This window comes from Quercus robur, chromosome 8 (genome assembly GCF_932294415.1).
Source record: "Quercus robur chromosome 8, dhQueRobu3.1, whole genome shotgun sequence".
In the NCBI taxonomy this organism is placed as follows: Eukaryota; Viridiplantae; Streptophyta; class Magnoliopsida; order Fagales; family Fagaceae; genus Quercus; species Quercus robur.
Genome location: NC_065541.1, coordinates 13452832 through 13469055, shown reverse-complemented (window position 1 = coordinate 13469055; position 16224 = coordinate 13452832). Strand labels below are relative to the sequence as shown.

The following is a 16224-nucleotide window of genomic DNA, read 5'->3' as shown; positions in this document are numbered from 1 at the left end:
GAACAATTTAATAATATATGAAAAATCATTATTTCTTGGCTTTATTTCCTTAACCATTAACATGATTTTTTCTACAGAGGTGACATCACATGCCACATTTAAACAATGAAATATACCTATAAAAGTTATGAATGTGAAAATAGAATTTTATCATCAAATAAAAATGCATAGTATTGTTTTTGAGGGCACATAATTCTAACAATACTCTATTCTCCTTACTCAGCCCTATCAACCAGCCTAACTACCATAGTTGCTTTCACTATCAGAAACAACAAGCTCATCATCGTCGTCGTCGTCATCAGCTGGTGGATCCACAGGCTCATCACAACCAACACGTTTGTTCAGTTGATACATGTTAACAAGGAGAGTGTTTGTTTCCTTAACCATTAACATGATTTTTCCTACAGAGGTGACATCACATGCCACATTTAAACAATGAAATATACCTATAAAAGTTATGAATGTGAAAATAGAATTTTATCATCAAATAAAAATGCATAGTATTGTTTTTGAGGGCACATAATTCTAACAATACTCTATTCTCCTTACTCAGCCCTATAAACCAGCCTAACTACCATAGTTGCTTTCACTATCAGAAGCAACAAGCTCATCATCATCGTCGTCGTCGTCAGCTGGTGGATCCACAGGCGCATCACGACCAACACGTTTGTTCAATTTATACATGTTAACAAGGAGAGTGTCCAACTTCTGCCCATGATAGATCTGAGTATCTCGAACCTGATGCACCTCATCATACAAAGAAGCTAATCTCTCCTCAATGCAAAAGAAGCTGGAGCAGAAGTAGACCGACTAGTAGAATAGGCAGCGTCTTCACCAAGATCTTCTGGCAATGGAATAGTAACATTTCTGCCAGGCCTTCTTTGCTTCTGTGCATTAGCAGAATCCTCTGGCGATGAATGAATAACTTTTCTGCTAGGATTTTTTTTCCACTCTGCATTTGGCAATGGAAGAGTAACTTTTCTTCTGGGCTTTATTTTCTTTTGTGCATTAGCAAGATCTTCTTGTGATGAATTAGCAACTTTTCTGCTAGGCTTTGGAGCTACAAAATATTTGGTTTTGCTTACTTTTAGTGTCAACTTGACAACAAATACTAATTAGTAGAAGTAGTAGTTTTGCAAACCCACCCTACATGATGCATAGAAATAAGGGCAGTAGAATGTAACAAAAAGATGCACATGGTTAAAGAGTCAATTTTTCATATGAGAAAATAATATACCAATCAACTTAAAACAAATACAAAAATTTAAGAGAGAAGAAAAGAGGCCCATATGATTAAATCCTGCAAAGAAAGAATCAGGTTGTATCATCAGAATAGCATATATAGTTTTTTGACTGTACAATGTCACTAGACATCTGTCTCTACTTTTTAAGTTCTAACATGACCATGAATCTTTTAGTGGTAGTTTCTCTAACTATAAGCAGATCTTATACAGCATTTCAAGGATGATTACATCTTCTTAGCATTCAAGAATGAGTAGAAGAAGCAAATCTGCAGAAATTTCTAAAAGATAAGAGAGTTAAGGGTACCATAAATCGTGCGGGAGATCTAAATGCAGCATGAATACCAAGTGCAACATCTTTTATATACAAACTAATTGATGTATATCAAAATCAATTAGCGATCAAAAGAAAAAAAAATACTTGATGAAATTAGTATATACCTTGAGATTTCTTTTTGTCTAGATTCCTCTGCCTAAATTGCTCTAATCGCCGCTGGCAGCTTCTTTTCTGGTCATGGAATTCTTTCAATTCATGAAACCTGCGCTCATTTCACCCACCCATGCTCACACCCATTAATCTTGTACAATATAAACACTATTTCTCACTACATATCTGTTTAACCAAGTAAAATAGAAAATTTCTCTCATATAAAAGATGCCCACTAGTATTCAAAGAAAAATAGTTCTATTCAAAATGGTAAATAGCAAATGTATAGGAAAAGACAAAAATTTAATAATCAAATTGTAGTATCTTTAATCTTCTTGGGATTAGTTTTCCGGACTTGCTTCTCTTGTCTAACATGAAGTCTAAATGACATAAAAAAGACGGAACTGTAAGACATTACTTGTGACATAAAGTACAGAAGCGCTGGTCTAAGCCTTGAACAGTGGCACTGGAAGCCTTTTTATGGTCTTCACAGACCTTGTACTCCCTGCATGTTCTAGATACATTGTTGTCGAGTACCTTTCCACAGTTATCCACCCTACATTTTCTCACTGATGCTGTTGATTGTTGATGCAACGATGGTGATGAGGAGGAGAAGGACATTGTTGCGTTTCTTGGTTTTGAAAGGGATGAATAAAGAAAGGAAAGAGAGGAGTCTCTCTTAAATCTTGGGACTCTGAAAACTGCGCTGAAGTTTGGTTGATAAAACAGATGGAATTAAGAAAGTGGACTTGGAATATGAGACAGTCTTCAACTGAATGTGAACCATAGAGCATTGAATCAGTAACTGAAATAACTAACTTGTGTGACTTGGCGTCCAAACTTCTTATCTTAGCCGCCTTTGTATTATTCTTTCATGCATTCACTGTCCCTTAAATAGTTAAATTAGCCAACTATTTATTAGCATGACTTTTGTAACACACCTCTTGAAGGATTTAATATACAGCCCCACTGATCTCAAAAAAATATATACAGCCCCACTAAATTTTCTGAGGACTTTTGTTGAAATTAAAAAAGAATATAGGAAATTGATGATGAGATGTGGAACGGTGGAAACAAAATAGAAAATGACACGGTGATTACGTGGCTTGGCTTGATAGCATATATCCACAAAGGAAGCCCTTTTCTGTATTTAAAGAAGAAAATACGAAATTGATGAAATGGGAAGTAGCTACGTTCACGAAAAATCTCATATATATATATATATATATATATAGACACTATGGAAACTAGGGTTAAACCTAGTCAGGTTTTATAAAATATTGGACTTCTTAGACCATTACACAAAATAAGCCATAAAATGACCATTATTAGATCCTAATGGATTTTCAAAATTCTCACATTATTAGATCCTAATGGATCCATTTCTTCTCTCTTTACTTGAGTTGAGCCTTTTCCTCGATATGATTATTATCATTTCCAAAACTTTTTCAATCCCAATGGATCCTCTCTTTGCTTCTCTCATTCTCTCTTGCTCCCATTCTACAGATTTTTTATCCTAATAGACCATTCTCTTATTCTGGCCATGGTAGCCAATGTCAGATCTAGCTGTTGATGTGGCTATGAAGCTCACAATTTTGTTCATTACAATCGCCCTTTCTGTTGGTCTCTTTAAAGTGCTCCAAAAAAATATATCATTTTTGCAAGTTGTGCATCAAGGATTCCAAGTACAACTTGATGTATAAAAAAGTATACGCTTTCAAAATTATGACAGTTTTGCTGTCTGGTGTTTTTCAGCTAGTTTTTTTTTTTTTTTTTTTTCTTTGTGATATGCTGTCGATTTGGACTTTTAGTCCTAATTGCATTATGTTACCTTGTTGTATTGATTTTCTGCTTGTTCTAGGACAATGTATTTGGTTTGGTCAGTTTTTTCTATTAAAAAAAACCAACTTCAAATGAAAATCAATTTTGAGGTGTCATGGCGACACCTAAAATTGTGACAGTTTTGTTGTCTGGTGTTTTTTAGCCAGTTTTTCTCTTCTTTGCGATATTCTGTTGTTTTAGACTTTTAGTCCTAATTGCATTCTTTGACCTTGTTGTATTTGCATATTTTCTGCTTGTTCCAGGACAATGTATTTGGTCCTGTTTTTCTAATAAAACCACTTCATCGCAAGCCAACACCAGTATGATGAAGTTCTAAAAATAGTAAATACTAAATCCTAATGGTGCATAGATGGAGACTGGCAGCAACATCAATCTTGCCAGGATACTTGTCAAAAAAAAAACATCAATCCTGCCAGGATGGTGTGATATAATCAACAAAAGCAGAGAAGAAAAAGAAGCTAAAAGAGCAAACTTAGTGATAATCTAACCCCATCAAACTGGAAAAGAATTAACAGTACTAACAAAACATTTCAAAGCTTCAAAGATGACATATATAACTACACAATGAAGTAAAATTTTGTAACTGCATTTTCGCTTCATGAGTGAAAGATAAGAACTCCATCTGTAGTAGTCAAATACATTCTTTCATAGTTTTAAAGGGTTGGGAAAAGATTATTAAGCCTGCATGGTAGCCCATAGAATTCATCACTTCTAATATCCGAACTATATAAGCTGAACCTCTCCCACCAATGCAAGCTAGTGTCTTTTTGTGTGGTATCAGTTTCACGAGAGAGCGAGCAATCCAAAATCAAAGCAACCAGTGCAGCCACTGTCGTGTGAGACATGAAGATGACAGTCACCATATCGTCAAACTGCAATTTATAAATCAAAATTAAGTAAAATGCCAATGATGGGAGCATTAACATATATATTGACTAAATAATTAGATATGTAAGACCAACTTAGTTAAAATCTCTTACCCATCCAGAGCTGGTGTGAAAGTGTCCAGAGCGGAAATCTATATGATAATATTCTCTGAAGTATTGTGGTACTGAAATGCCCAAGAAGAAAGAAAAACCCAATATAAATTTTGTTCTGAAACTGTTCAAGTTACAGAATTGGAGAAAGCCAAGACCTGCAGAAGCTGCATGCAACATTATAAACCATGTTACCATTAATTTTCCATTGACAGGACAAAACAAATCACTAAAAACTGAGCATGATTCCCTAATCATTGGGAAGTTAGGGTGAAATAGAATACATACAAACATAGCCAAAGAACACACAGTATAAAGCTGCTACGATTGGTAGAGGTATAGACGCGAAAAGTGCTCCAAATTTTCCTGGTCAAGAACATGATTACCCACATTTAAAATGATTAAATCTTAATTATAATGCAATAGTCATGACTTCAACTCTTCTATATACTTTTAGATGCATTTCAGTTATGAAGATTTCAAAGAAAGTAGTTGATGGGTGAATGATAGAAGTTGTCCTCTCTTCTAGTTTCACATTCTAAGAATAGGATGAAATGTTGCATTCAAATGGGCATGGTTTAGAACCTGATTAATTTTAACACTTAACACTGACAGGATCTCGTCAGTGAATTTTATTTTAGTACAAAAATTTATCTGAAAGAGCTCTTATTTAATATTAACCACTGCTTACTACAAGCGCCAACAAGCTATAAGCATTGATATGATGAGTTACTTGAGCTAGCATACCAAACACAGAGAAGAAAATCATAAACCCTGCTGATATTTGGATGACTCTTCGACTTCCAACTCTTGTCAATGCCAATAGACCAGCATTTTCCCTATACATGAAGCAAATCACAATTAGAAAAGGTAATAAGGGACCAAAATGTTCGAATGCATGTGTTGGGTGTTTTCCTTTATCTGTAAATCATGTTTCGCCATATGTGTGTGACTCGTTGTAACACGCTTGATGATCCAATAAAGAATTAAACATATTTCAATTTTCCTACAGTTCTTTATGTCCTTGAATGGGCTGCTCAACTTATGGGAACTGTTCATGATATTTCAAAGAAGCCAGGAGTTTTTATAGAACTTTGCCTTAATTAACAGATTATATTGAAAAAATATCAAATGAATGGTGTAGTTGGATCTCTAAATCTAAAACTTTTACATTATTGGCTTATTTCTAATTCAATACTTGTTCACTTAATCACTTAACCATTATTCTAACAATGCCAAATGAGTATCAGATTGGATCATTTTATGTTTTTTCAATTACTTCAGTTCAGATCACTATTAACAGATGATATTTAAAATAAACCTACTAGTCCATAAACTAGAGTCAGAGGTGGAACCAGAAGACCTGCATCTGATATGCTCAATTATAATCTGTATTGAATTAGAGGTTTGAGCTTCTTACACTGAAGCAGAAGCGCCAGTTACACAGCCAAACATGCCATTGAGCAAAACTCCTATTCCCTGAAAATCAAACAAATTACAGAAGTGAAGTAGTGGCAAAACTTTATTCTAGAATGAAGAGAGAATCATGATATGTAAATGAGATGTCACATAAACACATCCTACCAGCCAGCCAACACCACGGCCAATAATGGAAGGTGGCACAGGTGTAGCACTGCCATATCTTGCTGTTGCAAAAAATGTACCAGTAGACTGCAAATAGAAGGGGAAAATTAGGACAAGTATTTTTCTTGGTCTTGCAAATTCACATAGTTAACAAAAAATCTGAATTTAAGTGCATTATTTGCTGCAGACTAGTTTCTGCTTTCAGAAGTAAATTAGAGAGCTTGGTGGCAGAGTAGCTAGCTAATAAACAAGAAATACATGTAATTGTTGTTCAGAAGTGAACCTCAAAAAGTGAAACAAAAGAAGCGGCCATCATAGCAAAAGCTTCTCCGGCATGAAATGTGGGGCTTCCCCACTGAAACGGGTAAGGAATATAAACCCTGCATGTGATGACACAATGGCATAATGTCATATAATGTAGTCAAAATTTGTTGTAAGAATGTGAAAAACATAGGCTAAGTTGTCTGAATGATTATGGCCTTCCCATTTAACTGGGTGTATTCAAACCTTGAAAGAGTAAAGTCAGGGAAGGACAATGTTCTATCAGAATGAAAGAATACAACACCATTTCAATGTTCTGTCTTATGTAAGTAATAAATGTGGCACTGATTTGCATTGGTTCATACTTTTGTAACATCTTAGAAGCGTTAAAATGCAAAGAATAGAAATAACACCCTCCATGATACATAGGATCACCATGATGTGGTAAAAGGATATATTCAGGCCATTCTACTCTAGATGCTATTAAAGCAGTTAAACAACACAGGGAATTAAAATTATAAAAAATAAAAATAAAACCTCTTTCTCATTATTCTATATGTCAAGAGTATTAATGTAGAATCTCGTGTGGCTTTATGAACAATATGCATGGAATATCAAAAGGGAAGATAAAAATCTACTTTACAAATAGGCCATTATGGATTTAGAACATGATGTCTAGCTCCTGAGTTTGGGGAGAAGGGGTGGTCAAACTTTGCTTTTAGGTGCATTATGTAACTTTACATTGTTAATTGTGATACTCAAATGTCAATCTTAGATATCTTATTGATGAGTCCTCATCAAAGTAAGAGGGGAGATTTCTGTGTTTTCAAGAGGAGGGAAGAAAAAAAAACTAAATACATATATGACATTGTTTGTAAAATCTCACCAAGGGGCAGCTGTAAAGAGTCCAGCACGATCTGTGCGGCAACTAATCTGAGTTTTTGCAGGTTTGTTGTTGTACACACCACTTGAGGTGAGAAGTTGTGCGTATAACCATGCAATTGCAACTGTGAAGAGCACTGCAAATCTATCCCATATTGGCCTCTTTGATTTCAAAAATTGAGGAAGATACTGCAAAAGCATAAACCAACAACAGACGTGAAAATTAAAGAGCAATAAGAATCACAATCATCAAACTTCAAATGATAGAGATACACACACACACACATATATATATATATATATATATAAAGCACATCTACCTCACTCTCCACTCCATCTTATGATGGGAGGGAATGGATTTGAACTAGAGCTTATTGGCAATTTGAAAATAAAAGATGATCATATTAAGTGAAACATTATGCAGTAGGAGAATTAGGCCTTTTTTATATCTACTACTGTCCTAAAAACATAGTAGACCAATTGAATGACTATTTTCCTCGATGCATCCTTTTTATAAGTGATGGTCCAGTCAACTCTACTTCGTTTAACAAGTATTGTTATTGCATACAAAGTAATAGAGTCTTCTTCATTTCTGTCTCTCTCTAGAAACAAGAGAGCCTTCTAGTGGTTTGTCCTAGAGAGAATTTAATCCGAGCAATTCTCAAATAACTGATATGATATGGTATGATCCTAAATGGGTGTCACCCAAAATAAATAGAGTAAGCTCGGGGTAAGTAGAGAACCTGGCTACTTGCCTGTGAGATGAAAACCACAACAATCAACCCAGGAAGCCCAATTTCAACACATTTTGCCATCTACAACATAAGAAAAGAAGAAGAACAGGGAAAATCTTGCAAGTCAAACAAAAAAGAATGCTTTGATAAATTTTTTTAAAAAAATAGCAATATTAACCAGGGGCAAAGATGAAAGTTTTAGAACTCTTTACCATGGGGAAACCAAGATGATAAAGACCAAATCCCGTCAAAGTTACATATGGAGCAACAGAAAGGGGGCTAAGAAACCTAATCCAAGAAGAAATTAAAGATATCCATGATTACGATATAGCAAACATATTATTTTCTTGTAAACTAATTAACAAGACCAAGATTTTATGAAACCGGGAAATTATGGATAATGTACCTTACAGCATTTCTCCAAAAGCCTAAGAAACCCATCACAATCTGGAAACATGCAGTAATAATTAAAGCACCTTGTATTCCTCTCATAGTCTCTATGAACCTCTGAAAATTCACCCATGAGGCAAAGTCATTAGTACAGCACAATGTCAAAACACTCAATTAAAATGAAAAATTACCAAAAAGAAACCAAAGAAATGTATAAAGATTAACCTCATGAGGATCTACGTATGCATTGTATCTACGAGCTAATACAATTGAAGTTGTGGGTATAATATATGCATATGAACCCACAACCACAGAGGGAAGTCTGGTCCCAAATAAAGACTGCAAGAGTGTGCTCAATCCTGAAACGAAAAGTAATGTCTGTATCACTCTAGCCTTCTCAGCCTGTGATGACAAAAAATAAAACTCTAGTAAATTAAATAAGTTGACAAATTAATTAAGAAACAAACAAACAACTTTAAAGAAAATGAAGTGTAATCCTTACATCACCGCCTCCCATTTGAGGAACAATGATACTTGGAATCAAAACAGTAATGCCAACAGTCAGAAGATAATGCTGGAATCCCAACACAACAGCTTCAGCTGCATCATGACAGAAATGTAAGTCCTTCTCCTCATCCAAATTTGGACTTAAATTACAACAAAATAAGAATTTTAAAAAAAAAAGATAAAAGATAAAAAAAAAAAAGACATAAATATTGAATTAAGAATATACATTAATCATTGTATTGGTACATCTAATTGATAAAAGGATCAGTACAATGATCCAATAGAACAACATAAAGATCAAAGGAGAAATATAACATCAAGAAGCAAAATCAGTAAATCAAAATCAGTATAAGACATATGAGAAAGAGTACGGACGCCATGGAGGAGGACTGTTAATGCAATACTGAATGCCGGGTAGCTGCTCTTTTACTGGTTGTGGTTGAACCTCCTCAGGCTTTTTGTTGTTGTTGTTGTTGCCACCACCATTATTACCAGTATTGCCAGCATTGTTGCTGCCGCCACCACCACCACCGTCTTGGGCCATGTTATTTTGAGAAACTGTTACAAAGGAGGGAATGGTAAAGAAAATGTTTATTATAGAAGAAGGAGAGCTATAAAAGTCTAAAATGGTGACTAGTGCTCTTGAAAAAATTTGACCGTTACATGTATTTATAAGGAGATATTATTATTAAAAAAAAAATCAAACTAATTTATTAATAATAAGAATGATAATCAGAAATTTGTACCATTTATTGGTCATACTTAATGCTGCATGCAGCAATGCAGAAGCTATAAAGACTATAAGAAATTTGAAATAGTTTGGGAAGAAGAAGAAGAAAGAAACAAATTATGATGGTTAATTATTTACTCTTTTCTTCGCAGAGCCATGAGCAAGGTCATCATCTTCTACAATGTACAATCTACTTGCTCTAGCAGGTCGGCGTAGTATGGATTTACAAAAATTATACATGCTTAACTAAAAGATATGGGAAATTGATGTCAATTTGCTGGCTAATTTTTCACTATTAATTAATTAAATTTATTAAGAAAAATGTATCATTTTAATTACCATTTATATATACTAGCCTCATCACACGCGCCGTGCGATAATGGTAATTTTTTTTTTTTTTTTTTTGTTTTAGTGTTGAATGTTTAAAAGTAATACAAAGACAGTTTGATTATTTACTTGGGTTTAAAGTTTGAAAATTTGATTTTAAAATAAAATGTTGTAATTCTATTATTTTAGAAGATAAAAAGTGGTAATTCAGATAAAAATGAGAAAAGAAACAACCTAAAACTTAGAAACAGTAAATTACTCTTTTAACCCGTTTGTATTTTTTTTGTTTAAAATTGTTTAACTAAAAGATATGAGTATTTTTGAGAGTTTAAAAATTTGTGTAAGGATATTTTAGTACGTAAAATAATGAAATCCTAATAGAGAATTATGTTATTAGTAGTATAGGTATAACACAATATCACTGTTAATTTTTTTTTTTTTTTTGGCGAAAGAATTCATTTCTTATTAGTACTACTGTTAGTATCTAATTAAATACCACCACCATCCAGTATTCTAGTTGGTTTCCCATTAAATTTTTTTTAGGAAAAAAAAAAAAAAAAAGAGTATTCTACTAGTTGGTTGTCCAACCTCAATTACTCCTAAGAAAATGAACTTTTAAACGTTCAAATTCAAATCTTAATCCACATTTGTGACCATTGAATTTAATATCTAATCAAATCTAATTATTTAATTATGAAAAAAAAGTTTAAAATACTACAAATTTTACTACATAAATGTTTTTACCCTTTTTGTCGGTTACACTATTTTACTTGCTGTTCTCATATTACATTGGTTACCTTAAATTACTCTATTGCCTTACTCCCTAATTTCCTTTTTAAACCACCTTTGAAAAGTCAGTACATTTTTTATATTTTCATATTTTATAATGCTTAGAAATATACTATTCAACCCATGTGTACCCTTAGCGCAATTGTCACTTTATAAATATATTAATATATTTGGTACACTGAATGTAGATTAGATTAGTAATAGTAATCTTTATTACTAAGAATAGAAGTCATTGTAATGAAATAACTATTATTATTCATAAGTTTAGTTGTTATATATAGAAAGCTTGTAAAAGATAATGTATAAGGAAACTTTATATTTTTGGAAATATATTAATTTTAAAATCTATTATATGCACTAAGGAATAACTATTACATCCATTTTAAAGATGAATAACTATTCTTCAATTTAAAGAATAATTATTTCAATATAATAACTAATCCATATAATAAAGATACAACCAAATAACCAAATTGCTATTACACATGAATAACTATTCCATTACATGAGCTATTACAGCATACCAAACGTACCTTAAGGCTCCGCTTGAGAGTTCATAAGGGAATGGAATGGAATGGAATGAGATGGTCATAAGGGAATGGAAAGGAATGGAATGTATTTAAGTAAGGGAAAGGAATGGAAAAGAATGAAATGGAATGGAATTAAGTAACCTTGATTGGATCTTTTAAAATAAAGGAATGGAAAGGAATGGAATGTAAGTAATCCTGTTTGGGAGCAACATGGAGAGAATGAAATGGAATCATTTTATGACAATATTACTATTAGACCCCTATTTTAAAATAAAAGTTTGAATATATAGGGGTATTTTGGGAGTTCTAGTAAAAAAATCATTAAATCTAATTTCATTCCCTCCCATTCCTCCCAATTTCGGGGGGAATGAAAATTTGAGATTTTAAGGGAATAGAGAGGAATGAGTGTTCCCTCCTATCCATTCCATTCCCTCTCACTTAAACTCCCAAACAAGGGAATGGACTTTCCATTCCCTCCATTAAAACTCCCAAACAAGAGAAGGGAAGAATATTCTAAAATTATTCTTTTTATTCCTTTCCATTACATTCCATTCCCTCCTCCCAAGCGGAGCCTTAGGCTCCGCTTGGGAGTTTATAAGGGAATGGAATGGAATGGAATGAGATGGTCATAAGGGAATGGAAAAGAATGGAATGGAATGGAATGGAATGTATTTAAGTAAGGGAAAGGAATAGAAAAGAATGGAATGGAATGAAATTAAGTAACCTTGATTGGATCTTTTAAAATAAAGGAATGGAAAGGAATGGGATGTAAGTAATCCTGTTTGGGAGCAACATGGAGAGAGTAGAATGGAATCATTTTATGACAATATTACTATTAGATCCCTATTTTAAAATAAAAGGTTGAATATATAGGGGTATTTTGGGAGTTCTAGTAAAAAAATCATTAAATCTAATTCCATTCCCTCCCATTCCTCCCAATTTCGGGGAGAATGAAAATTTGAGGTTTTAAGGGAATAAAGAGGAATGAGTGTTCCCTCCTACCCATTCCATTCCCTCTCACTTAAACTCCCAAACAAGGGAATGGACTTTCCATTCCCTCCATTAAAACTCCCAAACAAGTAAAGGGAATAATATTCTAAAATGATTCTTTTTATTCCTTTTCATTCCATTCCATTCCCTCCTTCCAAGCGGAGTATAAAGTGTTTGTGGTATGTCAGGAGTAAGTCTCTAGGAGTGAACTTCACACATATATAGAACTTCTTTTTTTTTTTTTGAGAAACAAACTAACCGTTAAACACATACACACTTAATTACACTCTCTCACCAAGCTCAAACACATTACTTAACCTAAAGTACTACTACAAAAGGGATATACACTTAAATTAGACTAGAGTTAATAATTACAATAAAAAATAAAAAATTATAGGAAAATGTATATTGTACCATTGTTTACAATGACCAGGCCTTAATGTGCATTATTAATTTTTTCCTCACTTAAAAAAAAAAATCATATCAACGTTTTTTATTTTGGTTTTAAGATCTTAGATTAATTAACTAAAAAACAATTAGATAAAGTCTTCTCGACAAAAAACCAAAAAAAAAAAAAAAAAAATGATCCATCTTCAACTATTTTCTTTCTTTCATTTTTTTTTTTTTTTTTTAATTGGCTTAAACAGTAAGATTTGGGACAAATGTTCACTTGAATAAGGTTGTCCCCAGTTCACCCAAAATGTTCATCTCTTTCAAAAAAAATTAAGGCTCTGCTTGGGAGTTAATAAGGGAAGGAAATGGAATGATCATAAGAGAATAGAATAAAAAGGAATAGAATAGAATAGAATGTATTAAAGTAAGGGAAAAGAATGTAATTAAGTAATCTTGATTGAATGTGTTAAAATAAATGAATGGAAAGGAATGAAAATGAATGGAATGTAAGTAATCTTGTTTGGGAGCAACATGAAGGGAATGGAATGAAATCATTTTATAACAATATTACTATTAGACCCCTATTTTGAAATAAAGAATTGAATATATAGGGGTATTTTGAGAGTTTTAGTAAAAAAATCATTAAATCTAATTCTATTCCCTCTCATTCCTTCCAATTTTGGGGGGAATGAAAATTTGAGTTTTTAAGGGAATAGAGAGAAATGAGTGTTTCCTCCTACCCATTCCATTCACTCTTACTTAAACTCTCAAATCAGGGAATGAGTTTTCCATTTCCTCCATTAAAACTCTCAAACAAGGGAAGAAAAGAATATTCTAAAACTCTTACTAATTTTTTTTTTTTTTGAATAAAAAGGGATGAGATTTTTAGCAATTTGTATTTTGCAATAAAATGAATTGAAGGTTTAATTCAGTTGTATGATTCATTTTTTAAAGCAATTATATGGTTTTCTTTAATTGGAGAATTTAATAAATATCTCTAAAGGGATAATTTTTTTTTTTTTAACCCTAAGAAATGGTACCGAAGTTTGTGTCTTTTCCATACTTTTAGGAAGCTTAATGTAAACTCCAATTTAATTGAGTTTAGCTAATATTAAGTTTTTATTTATAAAGAGAGAGATAGTTTCAATATATGGCTTCCACTTTAAATGATTGCTCTCCAAATATTTTATTCAATAATAAAAGACTTTACTAGTTGAAACAACTGAAACCCACAACTACTATTAAGCTAGAGTTAAAGTTATAGAGTTTAGTGTGAAAGGATCCCCTTTCATTTTAATCCTCCTATTCTTTCTAATTTTTAGAGAGAGAGAGAGAGAGAGATGTGGACATGTGGAATTTAAAAACTCTAATGGTCTTAAAAACCCCCCACGTAAACCACAAAATAAAATAAATTCACAAGATTTGTTAAAAATTGGAGGGAATTTGTTATGATCCAAGCGTCTGACATGGATCCCGAAATGGGCGACCTAGAGATTAGATTAAAATAACTAATAGATGAGTGGAATCACCAAAAGAGAAAATGCTACCATTGGGTCAATGTCGCTAGAGTGAGCCGTCGAGAACATCAATTGCAAAGCATGGTGATATGTTCTGATCTTAGTGTCCCATATGGATTAAGTGTAAGTTTAACCATGTGTTTATAAGCTCTTGAACACCCCCCTTACAAGCTAGTTTTAAAGGGTGAGTTCTACTCATGAGTTTGTAACATTTGGCACCACTCCTAGTAATTGGGTGAGTGGAATTAGCAAAAGAGAAAAGGCTACCATTGGGTCAGTGTTGCTAAAGTGAGTCATCGTGAACATCGGTTGTAGAGCGTGGTAGTATGTTATGATTCTAGTGTCCCACATGGATTAAGTATAAGTTTAACCATGTGTTTATAAACAATCATAGTGTCTACAATGCCTTAAAAAATACACTTCATTAATGTGCAACATGTACTTGAAAGTGAAGAGGAGTTCCCACAGAAGTTTGCGAGCCATTGGTTTAAGGCGTGTTGATTAACACTTTGATGTGGAAGGGGATTGCTCATCTACTATTGTAATTGCCGATCGACAAGAGTAATTGCCAATGTGGAAGGGTTTTTTTTTTTTTTTTTTTTTTTTTGTAAATTTAAAAAAAATTGTTTCTTTGGCTTCTCGTGAGTTTTTGACATCCTGCAAATATGGGACAATAGAGTCAATAGACTATTAAATAGTACTAGTAGTAAGTCACAATGTCTATTTTATAGTTTTCACACTTTCAAAATACATCAATATAATAAAAGATCAATAACTTTATTATTCATAAAATACTTAAATTTATTCTCTCTTTTTTTTTTTTTTTAGTATTTTAAAGTTATATGCAATAAATAAGGTTAGTGATTGAATAGATCACATCTAAGTAACATGAAATTTGGCACAATGAAAATATATAATTCAATAGTGAGATTTTGATTCTTGGATATACTAATCCAAGTCCAACAACATCAGGGACAGACCTACAATAGGGCAGAGGGGGGGGCCATGCCCCCCACCCCACCCCCCCCCCCCCCCCCACACCAATAAAAAGAACTAGTATATATAAGAAAATGTGTTTGTGATTCAGACCAATGATTGTTTGAGTGCACTAGATTTGGCAACATTATTAATGTCGAATTTTGAGTATGCATCATTCTTTTCATAGAAGCAGATAGATGAAATATACATGGGAGGCATTATTCGATCAAAATAGATGTTAGACAATGATTGTAAAAGTCTTTGCACTGGGTCATTAAATTTTGTCTTTGTCACTTTGTGTGGTGTGGGCTGTGGTGGCCAATATATTATATATATGAAATTGTGTTTGTCTCTTGTGATTTAATTTAATTCTTTGTGTGGTTGTGATTTAAGTCTTTGATTTTATACATTGAAAATGAGATTGCTGCAAAATTTGGTACAGAATCAATCATAAACGACTTTAGAGATTTAAAATAGTATCAAGTTCCATTTTGATATTGTGTTGAAATGTTTAAGAAATACTTATTTTATATGTTATACTTTGTTGATGTTTTTATAATATGAAATGTTTAAGAAATACTTATTTTCTATGTAGTATTTTGTTGAATATGAAACATGTAGGATTAAGGGCCCAAATCATGTATTGGGCCTTGGGCCTTGACCGGGGATGTGAGCAATCCGAGGACGAGTGAATGGTTCAAACCCAGGATTCAATGAGCGAAATACAGATAGGAGGATAGTTCGAGGAGAAATATCTCCTCGAATATGATAAATTCGTCTCAAATACGTATTCCAACAATCACGATGACCTTCCAAGAAGCTCCAGTGATAAAGATGTGCCTCATGAACATACGAGAAAAAATGAAATCTAAAAATATCTAAGAGAAAGTTGTTACCACCACATTAAATGCACTGCAACTACTTTTCTGGCCGCATTTATATGGAAAAGACTTCTGAACAATACTGTCTTGGCCATCACAACTTACAGAAAGCCAAAGAGGGTATCCAATGAGACATGTACTCAAGTAAGGGCTCAGATGATCAACAAGTGTAGAATCAAAATGATCCAAAGGAAGCTATATAATGTGAGAGACCCTCAATGAGATGGGGATCAGAACATTCATC

The 16224-nt window shown here is 33.0% G+C and overlaps 1 protein-coding gene across 1 annotated transcript; it reads right to left on the bottom strand.

Annotated features, from left to right (window-relative positions):
- Positions 1-4003: 4003 nt before the first annotated feature.
- Positions 4004-9389, bottom strand: LOC126693916 (putative nucleobase-ascorbate transporter 10). The gene is made up of 14 exons (XM_050389972.1): positions 9221-9389; positions 8841-8938; positions 8564-8740; positions 8355-8455; positions 8161-8236; positions 7958-8029; positions 7219-7403; positions 6355-6451; positions 6072-6158; positions 5908-5966; positions 5235-5326; positions 4776-4853; positions 4491-4654; positions 4004-4382 (listed from the first exon to the last, which is right to left on the bottom strand). Exons 1-14 carry the CDS (start codon positions 9387-9389, stop codon positions 4164-4166), a joined length of 1674 nt encoding a protein of 557 aa, XP_050245929.1. The 3' UTR covers positions 4004-4163.
- Between the last annotated feature and the right edge of the window lie 6835 nt (positions 9390-16224).

Excerpts from the sequence above, each read along its gene's own strand:
- LOC126693916 (XM_050389972.1), bottom strand. The coding sequence starts at position 9,389 with ATGGCCCAAGACGGTGGTGGTGGTGGCGGCAGCAACAATGCTGGCAAT. Across the intron at positions 8,939-9,220 it reads TAACAGTCCTCCTCCATGGC|CTGAAGCTGTTGTGTTGGGA; the intron begins GTCCGTACTCTT and ends GTCATGATGCAG. Across the intron at positions 4,854-5,234 it reads GATTTTCTTCTCTGTGTTTG|GAAAATTTGGAGCACTTTTC; the intron begins GTATGCTAGCTC and ends GTTCTTGACCAG.